Source organism: Saccopteryx bilineata, chromosome 10, assembly GCF_036850765.1.
Source record: "Saccopteryx bilineata isolate mSacBil1 chromosome 10, mSacBil1_pri_phased_curated, whole genome shotgun sequence".
Taxonomy (NCBI): domain Eukaryota; kingdom Metazoa; phylum Chordata; class Mammalia; order Chiroptera; family Emballonuridae; genus Saccopteryx; species Saccopteryx bilineata.
In genome coordinates this window covers 39924928-39944894 of record NC_089499.1, presented here as the reverse complement: position 1 = coordinate 39944894, position 19967 = coordinate 39924928, and the positions used below count along the sequence as shown (strand labels likewise).

The window sequence follows — 19967 nt, the reverse complement described above, 5'->3', positions numbered from 1 at the left end:
TGAATCTTTCTAGAATTTAATAAAATTAGCCATTCCAAGTAATTACTGTTACTTAGATTCTCAAGTTTCATGATTGCAAAAAAGTCAGGAATAAGTTCAAATAGCCAGGCAATAAATTAGCTCCTAGTTAATTTTCCTTTGATTTGTTTACAATGGAATATTTGCATGCTTCCTCCAAGGACGTTGTACCTTCTTGCTCGCTAAAACATCCAGATCACAGCAGATTCGGACACGTGTAGTGGAAGGCTGGATGATGTCATCCACAAACCCTGGTGAAATACAGAAAAGGGAGATCATATGCATCGCCCAATGATGCCACCCTCCAATCTTGTGCTCAGCCTGGGCACCATCTCTGAGACACACAGTGTGAGCTGGTTCCAGCTTGATATAAGAGGAGCTGGGTCCTTTGAACCCTCTCCAGCTTCCCTGGAGCTCCCCTGTTCCTCTGGCAGGTCCCCAAATTTACAAGAAAATGTGACCTCCCTCCTTGCCAAGATAAATTCAGTAGGAAATAAAAAAACATATATTTTCTGGCCCTGGCCGGTTGGCTCAGTGGTAGAGCGTCGGCCTAGCGTGCGGAGGACCCGGGTTCGGTTCCGGCCAGGGCACACAGGAGAGGCGCCCATTTGCTTCTCCACCCCTCCGCCGCGCTTTCCCTCTCTGTCTCTCTCTTCCCCTCCCGCAGCCAAGGCTCCATTGGAGCAAAGATGGCCCGGGCGCTGGGGATGGCTCTGTGGCCTCTGCCCCAGGCGCTAGAGTGGCTCTGGTCGCGACATGGCGACGCCCAGGATGGGCAGAGCATCGCCCCCTGGTGGGCAGAGCGTCGCCCCTGGTGGGCGTGCCGGGTGGATCCCGGTCGGGCGCATGCGGGAGTCTGTCTGGCTGTCTCTCCCTGTTTCCAGCTTCAGAAAAATGAAAAAAAAAAAAAAAAAAAAAAAAAAAAAAAAAAAAAAAAAAAAAAAAAAAAACATATATTTTCAAAAATAGCTACAATTTCTCCCATTCTTGTACACAAGTCCCTTTATAATGTGACTCTAACACTCCTCCCATTAAGAAGCAGATTCTATTTCTTGTGCCCGACTTTATGATTTATCACAAATTTATGATTTGCAACTTCCAAACCTAGGCCTCAAGATATCTTACAGCTTTCCCCCTCAGCCTTTTGCTGCTTTCAGGACACCACGTAAAGCAGCACAGACCAGTCTCCTTAATAAGAAACCATATGGAGAAAGTCTAGCTGATGGCCAGCACTAACCATGTAAGAGGCCATCTTGGACTATCCAGCCCCAGTCAAGCCACCAGATGACTACAGCTGAATGATCCCAGGCAAGACCTGCAGAAGAACCACCCAGCTGAGCCCAAACCAAACACTGATCAAAGAACCGTGAACCCCAAAAAAGGGAAGAGGGGTTGCTTTAAGCCATTCTGTCTGTGGTGGACTTTTATACAGTACTAGGTAACTAAAACAAAACTAAGAAATGTAGTCATTTCAGCAATGTTCCTTGGATCTTAGTTAACAACAACAAAGCAGCCTATACAGGCCCCACTGTCCTTAAGTGCTGACTGCCCAGGAACAACCCCAATCCTTAACAGTCTTCAGATTCTACTGCAATGGCAAAGCAATTTAGTAAGACTTTTTAGAAACAAAGAATGAGCAAGTAACCAACAAATGAACCAAGATACTTTCCCCATCACAATTCCCACCTCTCACTGCTGCAGGAAAAGGGTTGGCAAACTTGTCAATATATTCTGCTTGAGCATCTTCCACATTCTTATGTCCTTTGAAGATGATCTCCACAGCACCCTGCCATGAGAGGAGTTCATGACTTTCCCTGGAGAGAGATCCCAACTCGAACAAACCTTAATCTCAACTCATTATCACTTTCTGTGGCTGCAAACTTCTTGGTAAATCAAAGTGTACTGGAGCAAAGGCTAGCTCCAGGTGCTAGGACATAGAGTGGGCACTGCCTGCAGTAAGCCCTCTGGATTCCAGGGGCTATGTGATGGGATGCTCAGCTGTGGCCCCAGTGACAGGCAGCCCTAGCAAAGCCAGGAGCTTGTCTCCCCAGATTCCATTTACCATAAGGCAACTGCACTTATCCAAATACAGGTGGCCTATTTTCAATTACTACAGCCAAGGTTCCCTACATCAAGGGGAAGTAAAATGTTTTCCTTTTCCATTATCCTGAGCCTGGAGTACAAAATTCTGTGGCCAGAGGAGGGCACATTGGACTGAAAATGTAGGAGTACAGGGGACTGAAACATAAGCCTTCACATCAGAACCCCTAAAAGTCAGCTGGGAGGGGCAGGAGTTATCTGGTTCAACCCCAACAGCTATTTCAAAGCAGGAAAGGCGTGTGGAATAGGCTGAGTTCAATTCTATGGGATCAGATAGTGGCTCTGAGGCCCTCCTTAGGAGATGAGATGGGGTTGGGGGAAAATGTACAATCCTCCCAAAGGCTAGCTCAGCTGACTCATCCCTTTACTGACAATCTCAAAATCTATTCTGGGCTCTTGCCACTCTGAGCACGAAGACACCAGCACGGGCCTGAAGTGAGAGTGCAGGACAGGAGGCACAGCTGACCCTGGGGCCCCACAAGGGAAACTTGCCAAGATCTAGGCCCCACTCCCTGGAGTCCTGGATCATCATGGGGGCCCTGGTCTCTCTCCAATTCCCAGCTGTGCGCTAAGCTCTGCTGGAGAAGTACCGACCTTGGACCCAAGAGAAGGGAAAGCCAGAGGTTCTCACCTTTGCTCCCATGACTGCAATCTCTGCTGTGGGCCAGGCATAGTTGGTGTCACCACAAAGATGCTTGGAGCTCATGACATCATAGGCACCACCATAGGCCTAGAACAAACCCAAATGCTGAATGTTAGAACTTGAGTCAACCAGATCATATCCATGAAAGGCCCCAAGAATCCAAATGAAATGAGGACAAAAAGAAATAGCCCTCGTGGCTACTGAAAGCCCAGTGCTGAGACCAGGTAGCCAGAGCAGAGAATACACAGGTGCAGGCCAGAGGCTGTTCCCAGCTAACATTCATTGTCTTTCATGGCTTTTCCCCACGGCTGTTTTCAGTTCCCAGAGATGAGCATGGACATCTCTGCAGAGTGTCTCCGGGACTGTAAATGCTGCCCTCACACAATCTTTTTAAGAATGAGCAAGGCATATTCCTCCTTCCCCCACTGAGACCCTTGGCCAAATCTCCAACCACATCATGCCATTAGCAGTGAGTAGGCTCACAGCCTCCACTGTGAGTTTCTCACCTTCCTGGTGATGACTGTGACTTTGGGCACAGTTGCCTCAGCAAATGCGTAGAGAAGCTTGGCGCCATGCCGGATGATGCCCCCGTACTCCTGCGCTGTGCCTAGGTCATGAGAAAGAGTTACTAGACGCACACAAAAGCCCTCATAAGGTCTGCCTGCCACTCTCAGCTGTGAGGTCTTGTCCTGTTCCCCAACGGGCCAAGAGAGGACCAACCCTCACACAGCCCCATGTTCTGGACACCCAGAATATGGAGAAGTCACAGATCTTCAGGGAATTTAGCAAGAAGATCTCCAAATAAAGTGGGTACCTCACTGGGCAAAGCCACCTCTCCTGGCCCCCACCTCTGTCAATGACTTACCAGGCAGAAAGCCAGGGACATCAACAAAAGTGATGAGTGGAATATTGAACGCATCGCAGAATCGGACAAAACGAGCCCCTTTCACAGATGAATTAATATCCAAGCATCCTAGAAGAGAGAGATTATCTACCCTGAGCTTCTGGGCAATTCGCAGTTCTACTCACAATGGGGATGTGTTCTCAGCAACCACACAAGAGCTTATTTCTCTGGAGATACCAAAATCTCATCAGAGAATGGTAAATGTTTTTCCTCACACTCCAGGAAAATCAGGGAGGACAGGAGAGCCCCCCAGGCCCTGGCCAAAGAGGGCCCACGAGTGGCCTCGGCACACAGGCTCTCCTGCTGGGAGCACAGCCCAGTGCAGGCAGATTCTGCCTCATGAAGTGAAGGACGCTGCCCCTGACGCACAGCCTGGGTTATCCCAGTGGAACCAGTAGTGGGAGGTAACATTCAGGGATGGTCTTAGGGAGTGCCTGTAGCTTGGAATCAAATTCTGGCCCCAGTGATTATAGCTATGAGCCTTGGGAAATTACTTCACATTTCTGAGGCTGAGATTCCTTTCCTGCAAAATAGAGGTGTTACTACCCCCTACCAAGGTAGGAGCATGAAAGGAGATGGCATTTGTAAAGTGGCACGAAGTAAAGAGCACAATTACTAGTGTATCTCCCCCTCCTAGAACAGGTCCCAACACATCTATGAGGTCAGCATTGCTCGGTACCACAGAAGACAGGGATTATGACAGAATGCAGACCAGAACTGCTCAGTAACACCAATGCAAAAGTTCCTAAGACATTATCAAATCAAATTCTTTGATATATAAAAACTAAGGCAGCCCTGGCCAGTTGGCTCAGTAGTAGAGCGTCGGCCTAGCGTGCAAGAGTCCTGGGTTTGATTCCCGGCCAGGGCACACAGGAGAAGTGCCCATCTGCTTCTCCACCCCTCCCCCTCTCCTTCCTCTCTGTCTCTCTCTTCCTCTCCTGCAGCCAGGGCTCCACTGGAGCAAAGTTGGCCTGGGCGCTGAGGATGGCTCCATGGCCTCTGCCTCAGGCACTAGAATGGCCCTGGTTGCAACAGAGCGACGCCCCAGATGGGCAGAGCATCGCCCCCTGGTGGGCATGCCGGGCAGATCCCGGTCGGGCACATGCAGGAGTCTGACTGCCTCCCCGTTTCCAACTTCAGAAAAATACAAAAAAAAAAACCCCAAAAAACAAAAAAAAACCCTAAGGCATCCCAAAAAGTCAAGGTTGATTTAGTCTGTGAAAACCAATGAAATTATTAAAGCAGAAAAACGATATGGTCATGTCCACAGATATAGAAAAAAGCATCTGACAAAATTCAACATTTATTCCTAATTAAAAACCAGCAGTAAACTAAGAGTACAATGGAACTTCTATAATCTGATAACGAGTATCTACAAAAAAATCATACTCATGGATCAAAAGAATAAATTTCCAACCAATTTGCTCTATACTAGTGCTGTCCAAAAGACCTATCTACAATGATGGAGATATTCCCTGGCTGTGCCAGTCAACATGGCAGCCACTAGCCACATGTGGCTGTTATGCATTTGAAATAGGACTAGTACAACTGAGAAACTAAGTTTCAAATTGCATTTAATTTTAATTATTTACTTATACTATTTTAATTATTATAGATATAATTTTTTTTTAAACAGAGACAGATAGTGGGACAGATAGGGGACAGACAGAAAGGGAGAGAGATGAGAAGCATCAATTCTTTGTTGAGGCACCTCAGTTATTCATTGATTGCTTTCTCATACATGCCTTAACTGGGGGCTACAGCAGAGCGAGTGACTCCTTGCTCAAGCCAGCAACCTTGGGCTTCAAGTCAACAACCTCTGAGCTCAAGCCAGCAACCCCGCACTCAAGGTGGCTTGCACCTGGGTCCTCCACATCCCAGTCTGACACTCTATCCACTAAGACACCACCTGGTCAGGCAAATTTAATTATTTTTAAAGTTAAAAGCTAGCATATTGGACAGATTTATATTTTCAAGCAAAGTCTATCAAAATCATAGGAGGTTCTTCCATAGAAATTGACAAGCGGATTCCTCTAAAATTCATATGACAAAACAAAAAAAACAGAATAGTCAAAAGATTATGCAGGAAAAGAACAAAACTGTGAAACATACACTAACTGACTTCAAGACTTACGTACAAAGCAGGGTCCCTCGAGCTTGGCAGTACTGACATTTTGAACTAAATTATCTTTTGTGTAGGGTTTGTCTTGTGCACATAGTATGTTGAGTAGATTGGTACCTCTGGCCTCAACCCTAGAGAGTCCACCTCCCCATCCACACCTGTGACAACCAAAAATGTTTCCAAATTTGCCAAATGCCTCAAGGATATCAATATTTCTTCTGGTTGAGAACTATAAAGCTATAGGAATCAAGAGAGTATGGCATAGGCATAAAGGTAGGCAGAAACAACAATGAAACAGGGCAGATTGTGAACAATCAAACCCACAAACTGATTTTAGACCAGGCACCAAAACAATTCAATGTGAAAAGAGTCTTTACAAATTGTGAGGGGACAATTAAACATCTGGGGGGAGGCCTGGGCCCGTTGGTTCAGCGGTAGAGTGTTAGTCTGGCATGTAGAAGCCCGGGTTCGATTCCAGTCAAGGCACACAGGATAAGTGACCATCTGCTTCTCCAACCCTCCCCACCCACCCTTCCATAGCCATGGTTCGAGCAAAGTTGGCCCTAGGCATTGAGGATGGCTCCACAGCCTCGGCCTTAGGCACTAAAATAGCTCGGTTGCTGAGCAATGGAACTGAGGCCCAGCCAGGCAGAGCATCGCCTGGTAGAGGCTTGCTGGGTAGATCCCAATCGGGCACATGCAGGACTCTGTCTCTGCCTCCATGCCTATCACTTAAAAAAAAAAATCTGTGTGGGGAAAAAAATAAAACTAGACCCCCATTTCATCTATAAATTATACACAAAAATGAACTCAAATGTATCCTAGCCCTGGCCGGTTGGCTCAGCGGTAGAGCATCGGCCTGGTGTGCAGGAGTCCTGGGTTCGATTCCCAGACAGGGCACACAGGAGAAGCACCCATCTGCTTCTCCACCCCTCCCCCTCTCCTTCCTCTCTGTCTCTTCCCCTCCCGCAGCCAGGGCTCCATTGGAGCAAGGTTGGCCCGGGCGCTGGGGATGGCTCTGTGGCCTCTGCCTCAGGCGCCAGAATGGCTCTGGTTGCAACAGAGCATCGCCCCCTGGTGGGCATGCCGGGTGGATCCCGGTCAGGCGCATGCGGGAGTCTGTCTGACTGCCTCCCCGTTTCCAACTTCAGAAAAATACAAAAAAAAAAATAGTATCCTAAACCTTAACATAAAACCCAGAACTACAAAGCTCTTAGAAGATTATAATCTTTACAATCTTGTAGTAAGCAAAGATTTCTTGGACAGGACACAAAAAGCTTTAATAATTAGTAAAAATATTAAGAAACAGGACAATCTTTTAAATAAGCCAAAAGATACCACTAATTGATTGAATAGGAAAGTCACACACCAGGATAGAGATTTGTAATACATAGATCTGACAAAGAACTGATTCATATCCAGAATATATAAAGAATACCAGCAATCAACAAAAAGACAAAACAACTAAAAAAAGAAAAGAAAAACCGACAAAACTTTTCTCTTGCCAAACACATTTTCTGAGATGATAAAAATGTTTTATATCTTATTTTGGATGGTGACTGCAATGCTGTATACAACTGTCAAACTGACAAAACCCATCAAAATAAGCACTTGAAAGCTGTACATTTTATTGTGTATAACTCAATAAAAGAAAAATCTTTTCAATCTTCCCACCTACCTCTCTATTCAAAATCTATGTTAATAACCTAAAATAAAGAATCTGCATCAAGCCATGGTCAAATAGCTCCACTGGTTAGAGCATTGTCCTTCATACACCAAGGCTGTGGGTTTGACCCCTGATCAGCGCACATATAAGAATCAATCAATGAATGTATAAATAAGTAAAACAACAAATTGACTTCTCTTTCCCTCTCAAATCAGTAAGTGTTTTTTAAAAAAAGAATGTGTCAGCCTGACCAGGCAGTGGCACAGTGAATAGAGCAGCAACCTGGGTCCCTGAGGACTCAAGTTCAAAACACCAAGGTCGCCGGCTTGAGCATGGGGTTGCCGGCTTGAGTGTGGGATCATAGACATGACCTCATGGTCACTGGCTTGAGCCCAAAGGTCACTGGCTTGAGCAAGGGGTCACTGGCTTGGCTGGAGCCTCCCGGTCAAGGCGCATCAGCAAAGCAATCAATGAACACCTAAGGTTCCGCAACTATGAGTTGATGCTTCTCATCTCTCTCCCTTCTGGTCTGTCTGTCCTGTCTCTTCCCCCCCCCCCCCACTATAGTGCCTGACATCCAAAGAATGCCCAAAAACCCTAATTCCTACAAGGAAAAACTGAGAACCAAATGGAGACCTCCTCTGTGAGTCTCTATAGTAGACTTTTAGTAACAAATAGGGAATATAGTAAATTCATGAAATGAATAAGGCTTTCTTCAAACAAAGCATTGATCTACTAAACTTACATTGTACCTTGCCACCCCTTAAACATCACAAAGAGGGAAGTCAAGGAAGCACAATGAAACTAAGTGTTCAGGTCCCAGACAGGACTGGGTGGGGCCCCCAGAATAAAGATCCTAGGTATCTGTAGATAAATTCTCCAGGATAAGCCAGTTTCTTAAAAAATGGGTTTGTGAGCCCTGGCCAGTGGCACAGTGCACAGAGCAACATCCTGGAGCACTGTGATCACCAGCTTGATCAAGGGTCGCCGGTTCAAGCCCCAGCCAGGGCTCCACCCCAAGGGTGCAGCTCGATCACCACGGTCATTGCCTAGAGCCCCCATCAGAGCACATATGAGAAGCAATCAATGGAAGCAAACTAAGTAGAATAGCATGTTGATGCTTTTCTCTCTCTCTCTCCCCTTTCTCCACCCTCTCAAAAAAATAAAAATAAAAAATGGCTTGTGAAATTCAACCTGTGCTGTATGGCACCAGAAATTGCAATTGCAGTCATGGGATGAGAAAGATCTTTAAGCAGACACAGAAAATAATGTGAAGTCCACACCAGGAAGAACACAGCTAAGAGGAAGAACGGGAAGGATATGCGAACAGTTCAGAACTTACTCAAGGACAAAAGGCATTTTCAGCCTGACTGGTGGTGGTGCAGTGGGTAAAGTGTCAACCTGGAATGCTGAGGTTGCTGGTTCAAAACCCTGGGTTTGCCTGGTCAAGGCACATATGGGAGTTGATGCTTCCTGTTCCTCCCCCCTCCTCTCTCTCTCTCTCTCTCTCTCTCTCTCTCTCTCTCTCCTCTCTCTAAAAATGAATAAATAAAATCTAAAAAAAATGCATTTTCAGCGTGTAAATTCCTAACATTAAACACTTTTTTCTAAATAATAAAATGGTAAACAGCTCTAAGCCCCTGTCCTCCAACAGAAAATTAAAAAAAAAAAAAAAAAAGCACAGAAACTGTCAAAACTCTGGAATGGGCAAGGGTTTATATCCAAGTGAAAGCTGAGTCAAGAAAAAGAGCAACTTAAAAACAGCAGGGGCCCTGGCCGGTTGGCTCAGCAGTAGAGCATTGGCCCAGCATGTGGAAGTCCTGGGTTTGATTCCCAGTCAGGACACACAGAAGAAGTGACTATCTGCTTCTCCATCGCTCCCCCTCCTCTCTCTCTCTCTCTCTCTTTCTCTCCAAGTCATGGCTCAAATGGTTTGAGCAAGTTGGCCCTGGGTGCAGAGGATAGCTCCATGGCCTCGCTTCAGGTGCTAAAATAGCTCAGTGGTCGAGCAATGAATGGAGCAGTGGCCCCAGTTGAGCAGAGCATGGCCTGGCAGGATCCTGGTCAGGGCACTTGTGGAAATCTGTCTCTTTGCCTCCCTGCCTCTCACTTAAAAAAATAAATAAATAAACAGTAGGAAACCTCTGTGGGCAGTTTTACTTATACTTGCACCACATTCTTCCTGGTTCTATAGGCAGCATCCATTCATGATCAAAACTCTCAGCAATGTGGGAATACAGGGAACGTACCTCAACATAATAAAACCCATCTATGACAAACCCACAGCCAACATCATACTCAATGGGCAAAAATTAAAAGCAATCCCCTTAAGATCAGGAACAAGGCAGGGGTGCCCCCTTTCACCACTCTTATTCAACATGGTCCTGGAAGTCCTAGCCACAGCATTCAGACAAGAAGAAGAAATAAAAGGCATTCAAGTTGGAAAAGAAGAAAACTATCATTATATGCAGATGATATAATATTGTATATAGAAAACCCTAAAGTCTCAGTCAAAAAACTACTGGACCTGATAAATTAATTCAGCAAAGTGGCAGGATATAAAATTAATACTCAGAAATCAGAGGCATTTTTATACACCAACAATGAACAATCAGAAAGAGACATTAAGGAAACAATCCCCTTCACTATTACAACCAAAAAAATAAAGTACCTAGGAGTAAATTTAACCAAGGAGACTAAAGACTTGTACTCGGAAAATTATAAAACATTGATAAAAAAAATCAAGGAATAAATAATTTATTTCATCTTTTATTTTATCATATTTTTAATTGAATTTATTGGGGTGACATTGGTTCACAAAACCATACAGGTTTCAAGTATGCAACTCAACTAAACATCATCTGTGCACTGTATCTTGTGTAATTTTTCAAGTAATAAACATTTGTTTTAAATAAAAATCAAAAAAGAGAAATCAAGGAAGATACAAACAAGTGGAAGCATATACCGTGCTCATGGTTAGGAAGAATAAACATCATTAAAATGTCTATATTACCCAAAGCAATTTATAAATTCAATGCAATACCAATTAAAATACCAATGACATACTTCAAAGATATAGATCACATATTCCAAAAATTTATATGGAACCAAAAAAGAACACAAATAGCCTCAGCAATCTTAAAAAAGAAGAATAAAGTGGGAGGTATCACACTTCCTGATATCAAGTTATACTACAAGGCCATTGTACTCAAAACAGCCTGGAACTGGCATAAGAACAGGCATATAGATCAATGGAACAGAACAGAGAACCCAGAAATAAACCCACAGTTCTATGGACAACTGATATTTGACAAAGGAGATAAGGAAATACAATGGAGTAAAGACAGCCTCTTTAACAAATGGTGTTGGGAAAATTGGACAGCTACCTGCAAAAAAATGAAATTAGATCACCAACTTACACCACTCACAAAAATAAACTCAAAATGGATAAAAGACTTAAATGTAGGCCGTGAAACCATAAGCATCTTAGAAGAAAACATAGGCAGTAAGCTCTCCGACATCTCTCACAGCAATATATTTGCTAATTTAACTCCACGGGGAAGTGAAATAAAAGACAGGATAAACAAATTGGACTATATCAAACTAAAAAGCTTTTGCACAGCTAAAGACAATAAGAACAGAATAAAAAAACAAACTACACAATGGGAGAATATATTTGACAATACGTCTGATAAGGGGTTAATAACCAAAATTTATAAAGAACTTGTAAATCTCAACACCAGGAAGACAAACAATCCAATCAAAAAATGGGAAAAAGAAATGAATAGACACTTCTCCAAAGAGGACATACAGATGGCCAATAGGCATATGAAAAAATGCTCAACATCACTAATCATTAGAGAAATGCAAATTAAAACCACAATGAGATATGACCTCACACCAGTCAGAATGGCGCTCATCAACAAAACAACACAGAATAAGTGCTGGCGAGGATGTGGAGAAAAGGGAACCCTCCTGCACTGCTGGTGGGAATGCAGACTGGTGCAGCCACTGTGGAAAACAGTATGGAGATTCCTCAAAAAATTGAAAATCGAACTGCCTTTTGACTCAGCTATCCCACTTTTAGGAATATACCCCAAGAACACCATAGACTTGCTCCAAAAGGAGAAATGCACCTCCATGCTTGTGGCAGCATTGTTCACAATAGCGAAGATCTGGAAACAGTCCAAGTGTCCGTCAGAGGACGAGTGGATTAAAAAGCTTTGGTATATATATATACTATGGAATACTACTCAGCCATAAGAAATGATGACATCGGATCATTTACAATAACATGGATGGACCTTGATAACATTATATGGAGTGAAATAAGTAAATCAGAAAAAACTAAGAACTATATGAATCTATACATAGATGGAACATAAAAATGAGACTCAGAGACATGGACAAGAATGTGATGGTAATGGGGGAGGAGGTAGGAGGGAAGGAGAGAGGGGGTGGGGGGAGGGGAGGAGCTCAAAGAAAACCAGATAGAAGGTGACGTAAGACAATTTGACTTTGGTTGAGGGATATATAGCATAATCAAATATCAAAATAATCTGGAGAGGCCCTGGCCGGTTGGCTCAGCGGTAGAGCGTCGGCCTAGCGTGCGGAGGACCCGGGTTCGATTCCCGGCCAGGGCACACAGGAGAAGCGCCCATTTGCTTCTCCACCCCTCCGCCGCGCTTTCCCTTTCTGTCTCTCTCTTCCCCTCCCGCAGCTAAGGCTCCATTGGAGCAAAGATGGCCCGGGCGCTGGGGATGGCTCTGTGGCCTCTGCCCCAGGCGCTAGAGTGGCTCTGGTCGCAACATGGCGACGCCCAGGATGGGCAGAGCATCACCCCCTGGTGGGCAGAGCGTCGCCCCTGGTGGGCATGCCGGGTGGACCCCGGTCGGGTGCATGCGGGAGTCTGTCTGACTGTCTCTCCCTGTTTCCAGCTTCAGAAAAATGGGAAAAAAAAAAAATAATAATAATCTGGAGATGTTTTCTCTCAACATATGTACCCTGATTTATCAATGTCACTGCATTAAATTTAATAAAAAACGAACAAGCAAAAAAACCCAGGATCTGTAAACAGATAAGACCAGTGGTCCAGAAATCCTTCCCCCTTGCTGTCCCACTGAAACTCACCTATCCCACCTTGAGTCATGAGGTGCACGTAGGACCCCAGACTAAGGAATCACGCACCCCTTGCATGGACACTATAAAAGGCACATAAGATGTAAGAAATCTAACTTCGGGGAGCTTGTGCTTTGGTGCTACTAGCCTCATGTGCTCCTCCAGCTACCAATAAATTCTCCTTCCTCTAAAAAAAAAAAAAAAAAAAAAAAAAAAATGCAACTTAAGACATTCCCATAGAAACAAAACTGAAGGAAGTTCATTATCATTAGGCCTGCCCACAAGAAATGGTCCAGGGAGTCCTTCAGGTTGACATAAAAGAATGCCAGACAGTACTGCAAGGCTGTATGAAGAAATTAAGGTACTCAATAAAGGCAACTACACGGGGAAACAAGGCAGAATTATTGTATTTTTTGTTTGTAGTAACACTATTTTTTAATATGATTTAAAAAAACAAATGTGCCCTGGCCAGGTAGCTCACTTGATTAGTGTCATCCCTATGTGCCAAGGTTGTTGGTTCAATCCCCAGCCAGGGCACATATAAGAATCATAAATAGGTAGAACAACAAAATTGATATTTCTCTGTCTCTGTCTCTCTCTCTCTCTCTCCCTCCCACTCTCAATTCAATAAATTGTTTTTAATTTTTATGTATTGATTTCAGTGAGAAAGGAAGGGAAAGAGAGAAAGAGACAGGAACATCAAGTTGTTTCTGTATGTGCCCTGACCAAGATCAAACCAGCAACCTCTGTGCTTCGGGACAATACTCTAGCCAACTGAGCCATCGGGCTAGAGCTAAATTCAATAAATTTTTTAAAATGCAACTCATAAAGGTTCACTGGTGAATTCTATAAAACATTTTAAAATAAAACTATACCAATTCTCTACAGTCTCTTCCAGAATACGGAATCAGATAACATATTACCTAGCTTATTCAATGAGGCCAGCATTACCCTATAAGCAAAACAAGACAAAGATTATTACAAGAAAACTACAGACCAATGTCTCTCATTAACACAGATACAAAAATCCTCAACAAAATATTAGCAAATACAATCCAGCAATTGATAAAAATAATTATATCCTACTTCCAAATGGAATTTATCCCAGGTATGCAAGGCTTATTCAACATTTAAAAATCAAATTCATGTAATCCACTACAACAGTCTAAACAAGAATAATCACATGAACTAATCAATAGATTCAGAAAAAGCGTTCACAAAATCCAATACCCACTCATGATAAAAGCTCTCAGCTAGCTAGGAATAGAGAGGAACTTTCTCAACTTGATAAAGAGAATCTACAAGATACCTACAGCTAACAACATACATCATAGTGAAACATTAGGAACTTCCTCACTAAGATCAGGTACAGGCAAGCATGTCCTGTCTCACTACTCTCGTTCAAAATTGTACTGGAAGTTCTGGCTAATAGAATAAAACAAGAAAGGAAAATCCATAAAAGGTATACAAAATGGGAACAAAGAAATCAAACTGTCTTTGTTCAAAGATGACTTAAGTGCCTACATAGAAAATCATGAATATTCACAAAAACACTGCTGGATCTAATAAGCAATTAGTGTGGAATAGTGAGGTTTCAGGAAACAAAGTCAGTACACAAAACACACTGTCTTCCTATAAACCAGCAATGAATCTGAAACTAAAAACGTAATTACACAAAAAATACAATCTCACAAAATAAGTCTAACAAATTAGATAAATCTAAGAATATAAATACAAGATATATGATATGTGAGGAAGACTACAAAACTGATGAACAAAATAAAAGAACTAAATAAATGGAGAGATATTCCATGTTCACAGGTAGGAAGATCCAATATTGTCAAGAGGTTAGTTCCTTCTAACTAGATGTTTAGATGTAATGCAATTCCAATCAAAATCCCAACACGTTATTTTGTGAATACTAACAAACTGATTCCAAAGTTTATACGAAGAAGCAAATATCCAGGGTAGCAGATAATATTGAAAGAGAACAACTTGGAGGGCCGACAATACCCAACTGCAAGACTTACTATAAAGTCGCAATAATCAAGAATCAAGACAGTGTGATAACGGTGAAAGACTAGACAAAGAGATCAATGGAACAAAATAGAGTTCAGAAATAGACTCACATAAATAAAATCAGCTCATCTTTTATAAAGGAGCAAAGGCAATACAATGGTAGGAAAATAGTCTTTTCAACAAATGGTGCTGGAACAACTGGACATCCTCAGCAAAAAAAAAAATGATCTAGACACAGACCTTACACCTTTCACAAAAATTAATTCAAAATAGATCCATGGGCCTAAATACAAAACTATAAAATTCCTAGAAGATAACTTTGAAGGAAACCTAGAAGATCTTGTATATAACAGTAACTTTTTAGATATACTACCAAAAGAATGATCCATAAAATAACTGATAAGCTGGACTTCATTAAATTAAAACCTCTGCAGCCTGACCTGTGGTGGCGCAGTAGATAAAGCGTCAACCTGGAACGCTGAGGTTGCCAGTTCAAAACCCTAGGCTTGCCCAGTCAAGGCACATACAAGAAGCAACTACTACAAGTTGATGCCTCCTACTCCTTACCCATCTTCTTTCTCTCTCTCTCTTCTCTCTCTAAAATCAATAAAAAAAAAAATCTTAAAAAAAATCTGGCCCTGGCCGGTTGGCTCAACGGTAGAGCGTCAGCCTGGCGTGCAGGGGACCTGGGTTTGATTCCCGGCCAGGGCACATAGGAGAGGCGCCCATTTGCTTCTCCACCCCCCCTCCTTCCTCTCTGTCTCTCTCTTCCCCTCCCGCAGCCAAGGCTCCATTGGAGCAAAGATGGCCCGGGCGCTGGGGATGGCTCCTTGGCCTCTGCCCCAGGCGCTGGAGTGGCTCTGGTCGCAACAGAGCGACGCCCCGGAGGGGCAGAGCATCGCCCCCTGGTGGGCAGAGTGTCGCCCTTGGTGGGCGTGCCGGGTGGATCCCGGTTGGGCGCATGCGGGAGTCTGTCTGACTGTCTCTCCCCGTTTCCAGCTTCAGAAAAATACAAAAAAAAAAAAAAAATCTGTGGGTCAAGCAGACATAAAACATTCTGCTCTGCAGAAGACACTGTGTAGAACCTGACCAGCCATGGCTCAGAGGACAGAGCATTGACCTGGAATGCTTAGGTCCCAGGTTCGAAACCCTGAGGTCTCCAGATTGAGCACAGGCTCATCGGGTTGAACACAGGCTCACCAGCTTGAGCACAGGATCATCAACACGATCCCAAGGTCTCTGGCTTGAGCAAGAGGTCACTCACCCTGCTGGAGTCCCCCGGTCAAGGCACATATGAGAAGCAATCAATGAACAACTAAAGTGCCGCAACTATCTCTCTCCCTTCCTGTCTCTCTCAAGAAAATTATTTTTAGATATTTAAAAATAATTTTTTTTCTAAAGACAAGAAAAAATTACCATGGCAGAAAAAAAAAGAGAAGGGTGGGTGAATAAGGGAGAGTGCATTTGTCCTGCAAACCTAAGGATTCAAAACAAACCTAACAGGAAAACAGTGAGGAGGAAGGCAGCGTCCACAGTCCCCACCCCACACTCCCAAGCCCACCCAGAGCACAGCCACGGAAGACTCCCTGCCACCTAGCTGTGACTCAGGTCTGGCTATAGCACTAGAAAGCCGAAGGGGACAGATATGACAAGATCTGTTAACTTGTCACATACTAACTATGTATTTGGCATCGTTGAAGGCCCTGGAGATGAAACTGTGAATAGGAAACCAACACCTTTGTCCTCATGAAATTCACAGTTTAGTGTGTGAGTCATAAATCTAACTAGGGAACTGAAAGCAGACTTCTTGAAAAGTAAAGAGCTTATAAATTGAGAAGAAAAATTATCTATAAACCCTTAAAAAATAGGAAAGTATAAAAGAAGCATTTTGAGAAATTAACATTAAAAGAGAAAAAGAGCTTTCACAACAACATCTATTTGAGTTTTTTCTTTGGCCATGGAAGGCCATGTCTGAGGAAGAAAGCAGAAGGCAGACACCGTGGGCCCATGCAGCCCTGACCACCCCCAACCTCCTCCTGAGGTTTATGTGAGCTTCTCCCTCCTACCTGAAGCCACCTTAGGTTGGTTGCCAACAATTCCAACAGTCCTCCCATTCATTCTTGCAAAACCAACAATGATGTTCTTGGCATAATTGGGCATGATCTCAAAAAATTCTCGCTCGTCAACAACCTGCCAAGATAAATTCACTCCTGAGCACAAAATGATAAAGGACAAGATACAACTACATACAGAACTACAGAGCTGGCCGGCTGCCACCCGACCAAAGGTTCTCCAGGGAAGCAAGACAGCAGGCAGAGGCCCCTTCTCCCTGTGGTCGGGAGACCTTCCTGTCCACGGCTAAGGGGAGGCGAAACCAGGGCAGCCTTTCTAAAACGTTCTATTTGAATCTGGCATTATTTATTACACTTCTTTACTTTATTTTGAAAACATCTCAAACTAACATAAAAATTTCCAGACTAGTTTTTAAAAAATGTATGTATCCTTCACCCAGATTCCCCATTTATTAACATTTCACCACATAAGCTTTGCCATTCCTTCTCTCTCCCTAACTGCCTACGCCCCTTTCTCTCTCAGCCTATCTGTTCTTGCATGTGTAGGTGTATATATACACATTCTCTTTCTACATACACACACACTCATACACTAATTTTTTCCTGAACCATTTCAGAGTAAGTTGAAGACATGATACCTCTTCACCTCTAAGTCCCTCACTGTGTCTCTCCTAAAAACAAGCACATTGTCTAATATAATATAACTATACTGGTATTACCAAAATCAGAAAATTAACATCAATACTATTATCTGTTATAGAGCCTTATTCAAATTTTCCCAGGTATTCCAAAAATATCCTTTATAGCAACCAAAGCCTCTTTCTCTCAAATCAATGGAAAAACTAAAACTAAAAAAAAGAGGGGGGTCCTGGTCAGGTGACTTAGTAAATACAGTGTTGTCCCAGCACACCTAGGTCTCTGGGTTGTGGTTTCATCCCCAGTCAGGGCATGTATGAGAAGCAGTAAACGAGTGTACAACTAAATGGAACAACTAAGTGGAACACTGAATTAATGCTTCTCTCTCTCTCTCTCTCTCTCGCTCTCAAATCAATGGAAGAAAAAAATTTTCAACGGTGTCACATCTCATCCTTTTCACCCAGTCTGTTATTAATCTCATTATTCTCTGGTTTATCTTCCCTGTGTGTATTAGAGAGATGAACATATACATTTACATCTTTTTAGTTACCCTCTACCTTATATTGAAAGTAACATACTATTACATATTCTCACACTTTGGTTTCCTTACTTAACAATATACCCTAGAAATCACTCCATACCTGTTCATAGATATCTTCCTCACTTTTTTCACACTGCATAGTATTCCATTGTGGGGGTATACCAAATTTATTCAACCAATCTCTTATATGTTGTTAACATTATTTTGAAACTTATGTTCAAGATAAATAACACTATCAAGATGGTAAGCTTGTGTATCTATAATTTTGGATGGTAGGAAGTATACCTTCAGGGTAAATTTCTAGAAGTGGAACTTCTGAGTCAAAGTGGAAATGCTTATTTAGTCTAAGACATTGCCATATTCTCCTACAAGTAATGTATGAGAGTGTCTACTTCCAACAGAATTACCAATGAAATCTGTTTTCAAGTTTTTAATATTTTGCCAAACTGACAAATGAGAAATAACTCAGTGTAATTTTAATTTGCTTTTCTAGTATTATAAATAAAGTTGAAAAAATATAAACTTTACCAAAACTGACCACAGCAAAGATAAACTTTAAAGAGACATATTGACACTAAAAAACAAAGGAAGTTGGAGGGCTGACCCCCAGTCACAGCACATACAAGAATCAACCAATGAATGCATAAATAAGTGAACAACAAATCAAGGTTTATCTGTTTCTCTTTCTCCTTTCTTTCCCCACCTTCTTCATTCTAAAATCAATAAATTAAAAAAAAAATTTTTTTTAAAGAGGACGTCATTGCCTGACCAGGCGGTGGCGCAGTGGAGCATCAGACTGGGACGCAGAGGACCCAGGTTCAAAACCCCGAGGTCACCGTCTTGAGAGCGGGTTCATCTGGCTTGAGCATGGAGTCACCAGCTTGAACACGGGGTCGTTGGCTTGAGCGTGGGATTGCAGATACGACCCCATGGTCGCTGGCTTGAGCCCAAAGGTCACTGGCTTGAGCAAGGGGTCACTCGCTCTGCTGTAGCCCCCAACCAAGGCACACATGAGAAAGCAATCAATGAACAACTAAGGAGATGCAACAAAGAATTGATGCTTCTCATCTCTCTCCCTGCCTGCCTGTCTGTCCCTATCTGTCCCTCTCTCTGACTCTGTTTCTGTCACAAAAATAAAAAAATATATAAAAAATAAAAATAAAGAGGATGTTATTTCCTGACCAGGCAGTGGCACAGTGGATAGAGTGTAGGCCTGGGATGCTGAAGACCCAGGGTCGAAACCCCCAGTTCACTGACTTAAGTGTGTAGGCTCATCCGACTCGAGTGCAAGCTCGCCAGCTTGAGTGAAAGGTCACTGGCTTGAATATGGAATCATAGACATGACCACATTATCTCTGGCTTGAGCCCAAAGGTCGCTGGCTTGAAGCCCAATGTCATTGATTTGAGCCCAAGGTTGCTGGCTTGTGCAAGGCATCACTGGCTCAGTTGGAGGCCCCCGTCAAGGCACATATGCAAAAGCAATCAATGAGTAATTGTGCCACAACTATGAGTTGATGCTTCTCATCTCTCTCCCTTCCTGTCTGTGCCCCTCTCTCTCTCCCTCCACTCTCTTTTGCAAAAAAAAAAAAGATGAACTATCCCTACCAGACTGAAAGTATACTATAAACTCATAAACGCAATAATTAAAATAGCATGGTATTGGCCAAGTGTTGGTGAGAACATGAAGGAACTGGAGCTTTATAGACTGCTGGTGGGATGCAAAATGATACAATCCCTCTTTTGAAAAACGCTTTGACAGTATGAACTAAAGCTAAATGTATGCATATACCCTATGACTTGGTACTTTAGTCCTATGTACTAAAGTTTAATATTTTGCCAAACTGACAAATGAGAAATAACTCAGTATAATTTTAATTTGCTTTTCTAGTATTATAAATAAAGTTGAAAAAATATAAACTTTACCAAAACTGACCACAGCAAAGATAAACTTTAAAGAGACATATTGACACTAAAAAACAAAGGAAGTTGCAGGGCTGACCCCCAGTCACAGCACATATAAGTATGAATGCAAAAGAAATGTATAATTTATTCACCAAAGTCACAAAATAAAATGTTCATATCAGAACCACTTACAATGGCCCCAAACTAGGAATTAACCCAAATGCCC

At 42.9% G+C, this 19967-nt stretch overlaps 1 protein-coding gene across 1 annotated transcript in view; it reads right to left on the bottom strand.

Moving 5' to 3' along the window:
• Positions 1-19967, bottom strand: part of PCCB (propionyl-CoA carboxylase subunit beta) — a 70391-nt gene continuing 50424 nt past the window's right edge. Inside the window, exons 10-15 of the mRNA XM_066245322.1 lie at positions 16657-16780; positions 3627-3734; positions 3268-3368; positions 2750-2848; positions 1705-1804; positions 1-269 (exon numbers count right to left, since the gene is read on the bottom strand). Of these exons, the coding sequence (XP_066101419.1) occupies positions 148-269; positions 1705-1804; positions 2750-2848; positions 3268-3368; positions 3627-3734; positions 16657-16780 (654 nt within the window). The 3' untranslated portion in view covers positions 1-147. The remainder of the gene's footprint in view (positions 270-1704; positions 1805-2749; positions 2849-3267; positions 3369-3626; positions 3735-16656; positions 16781-19967) is intronic.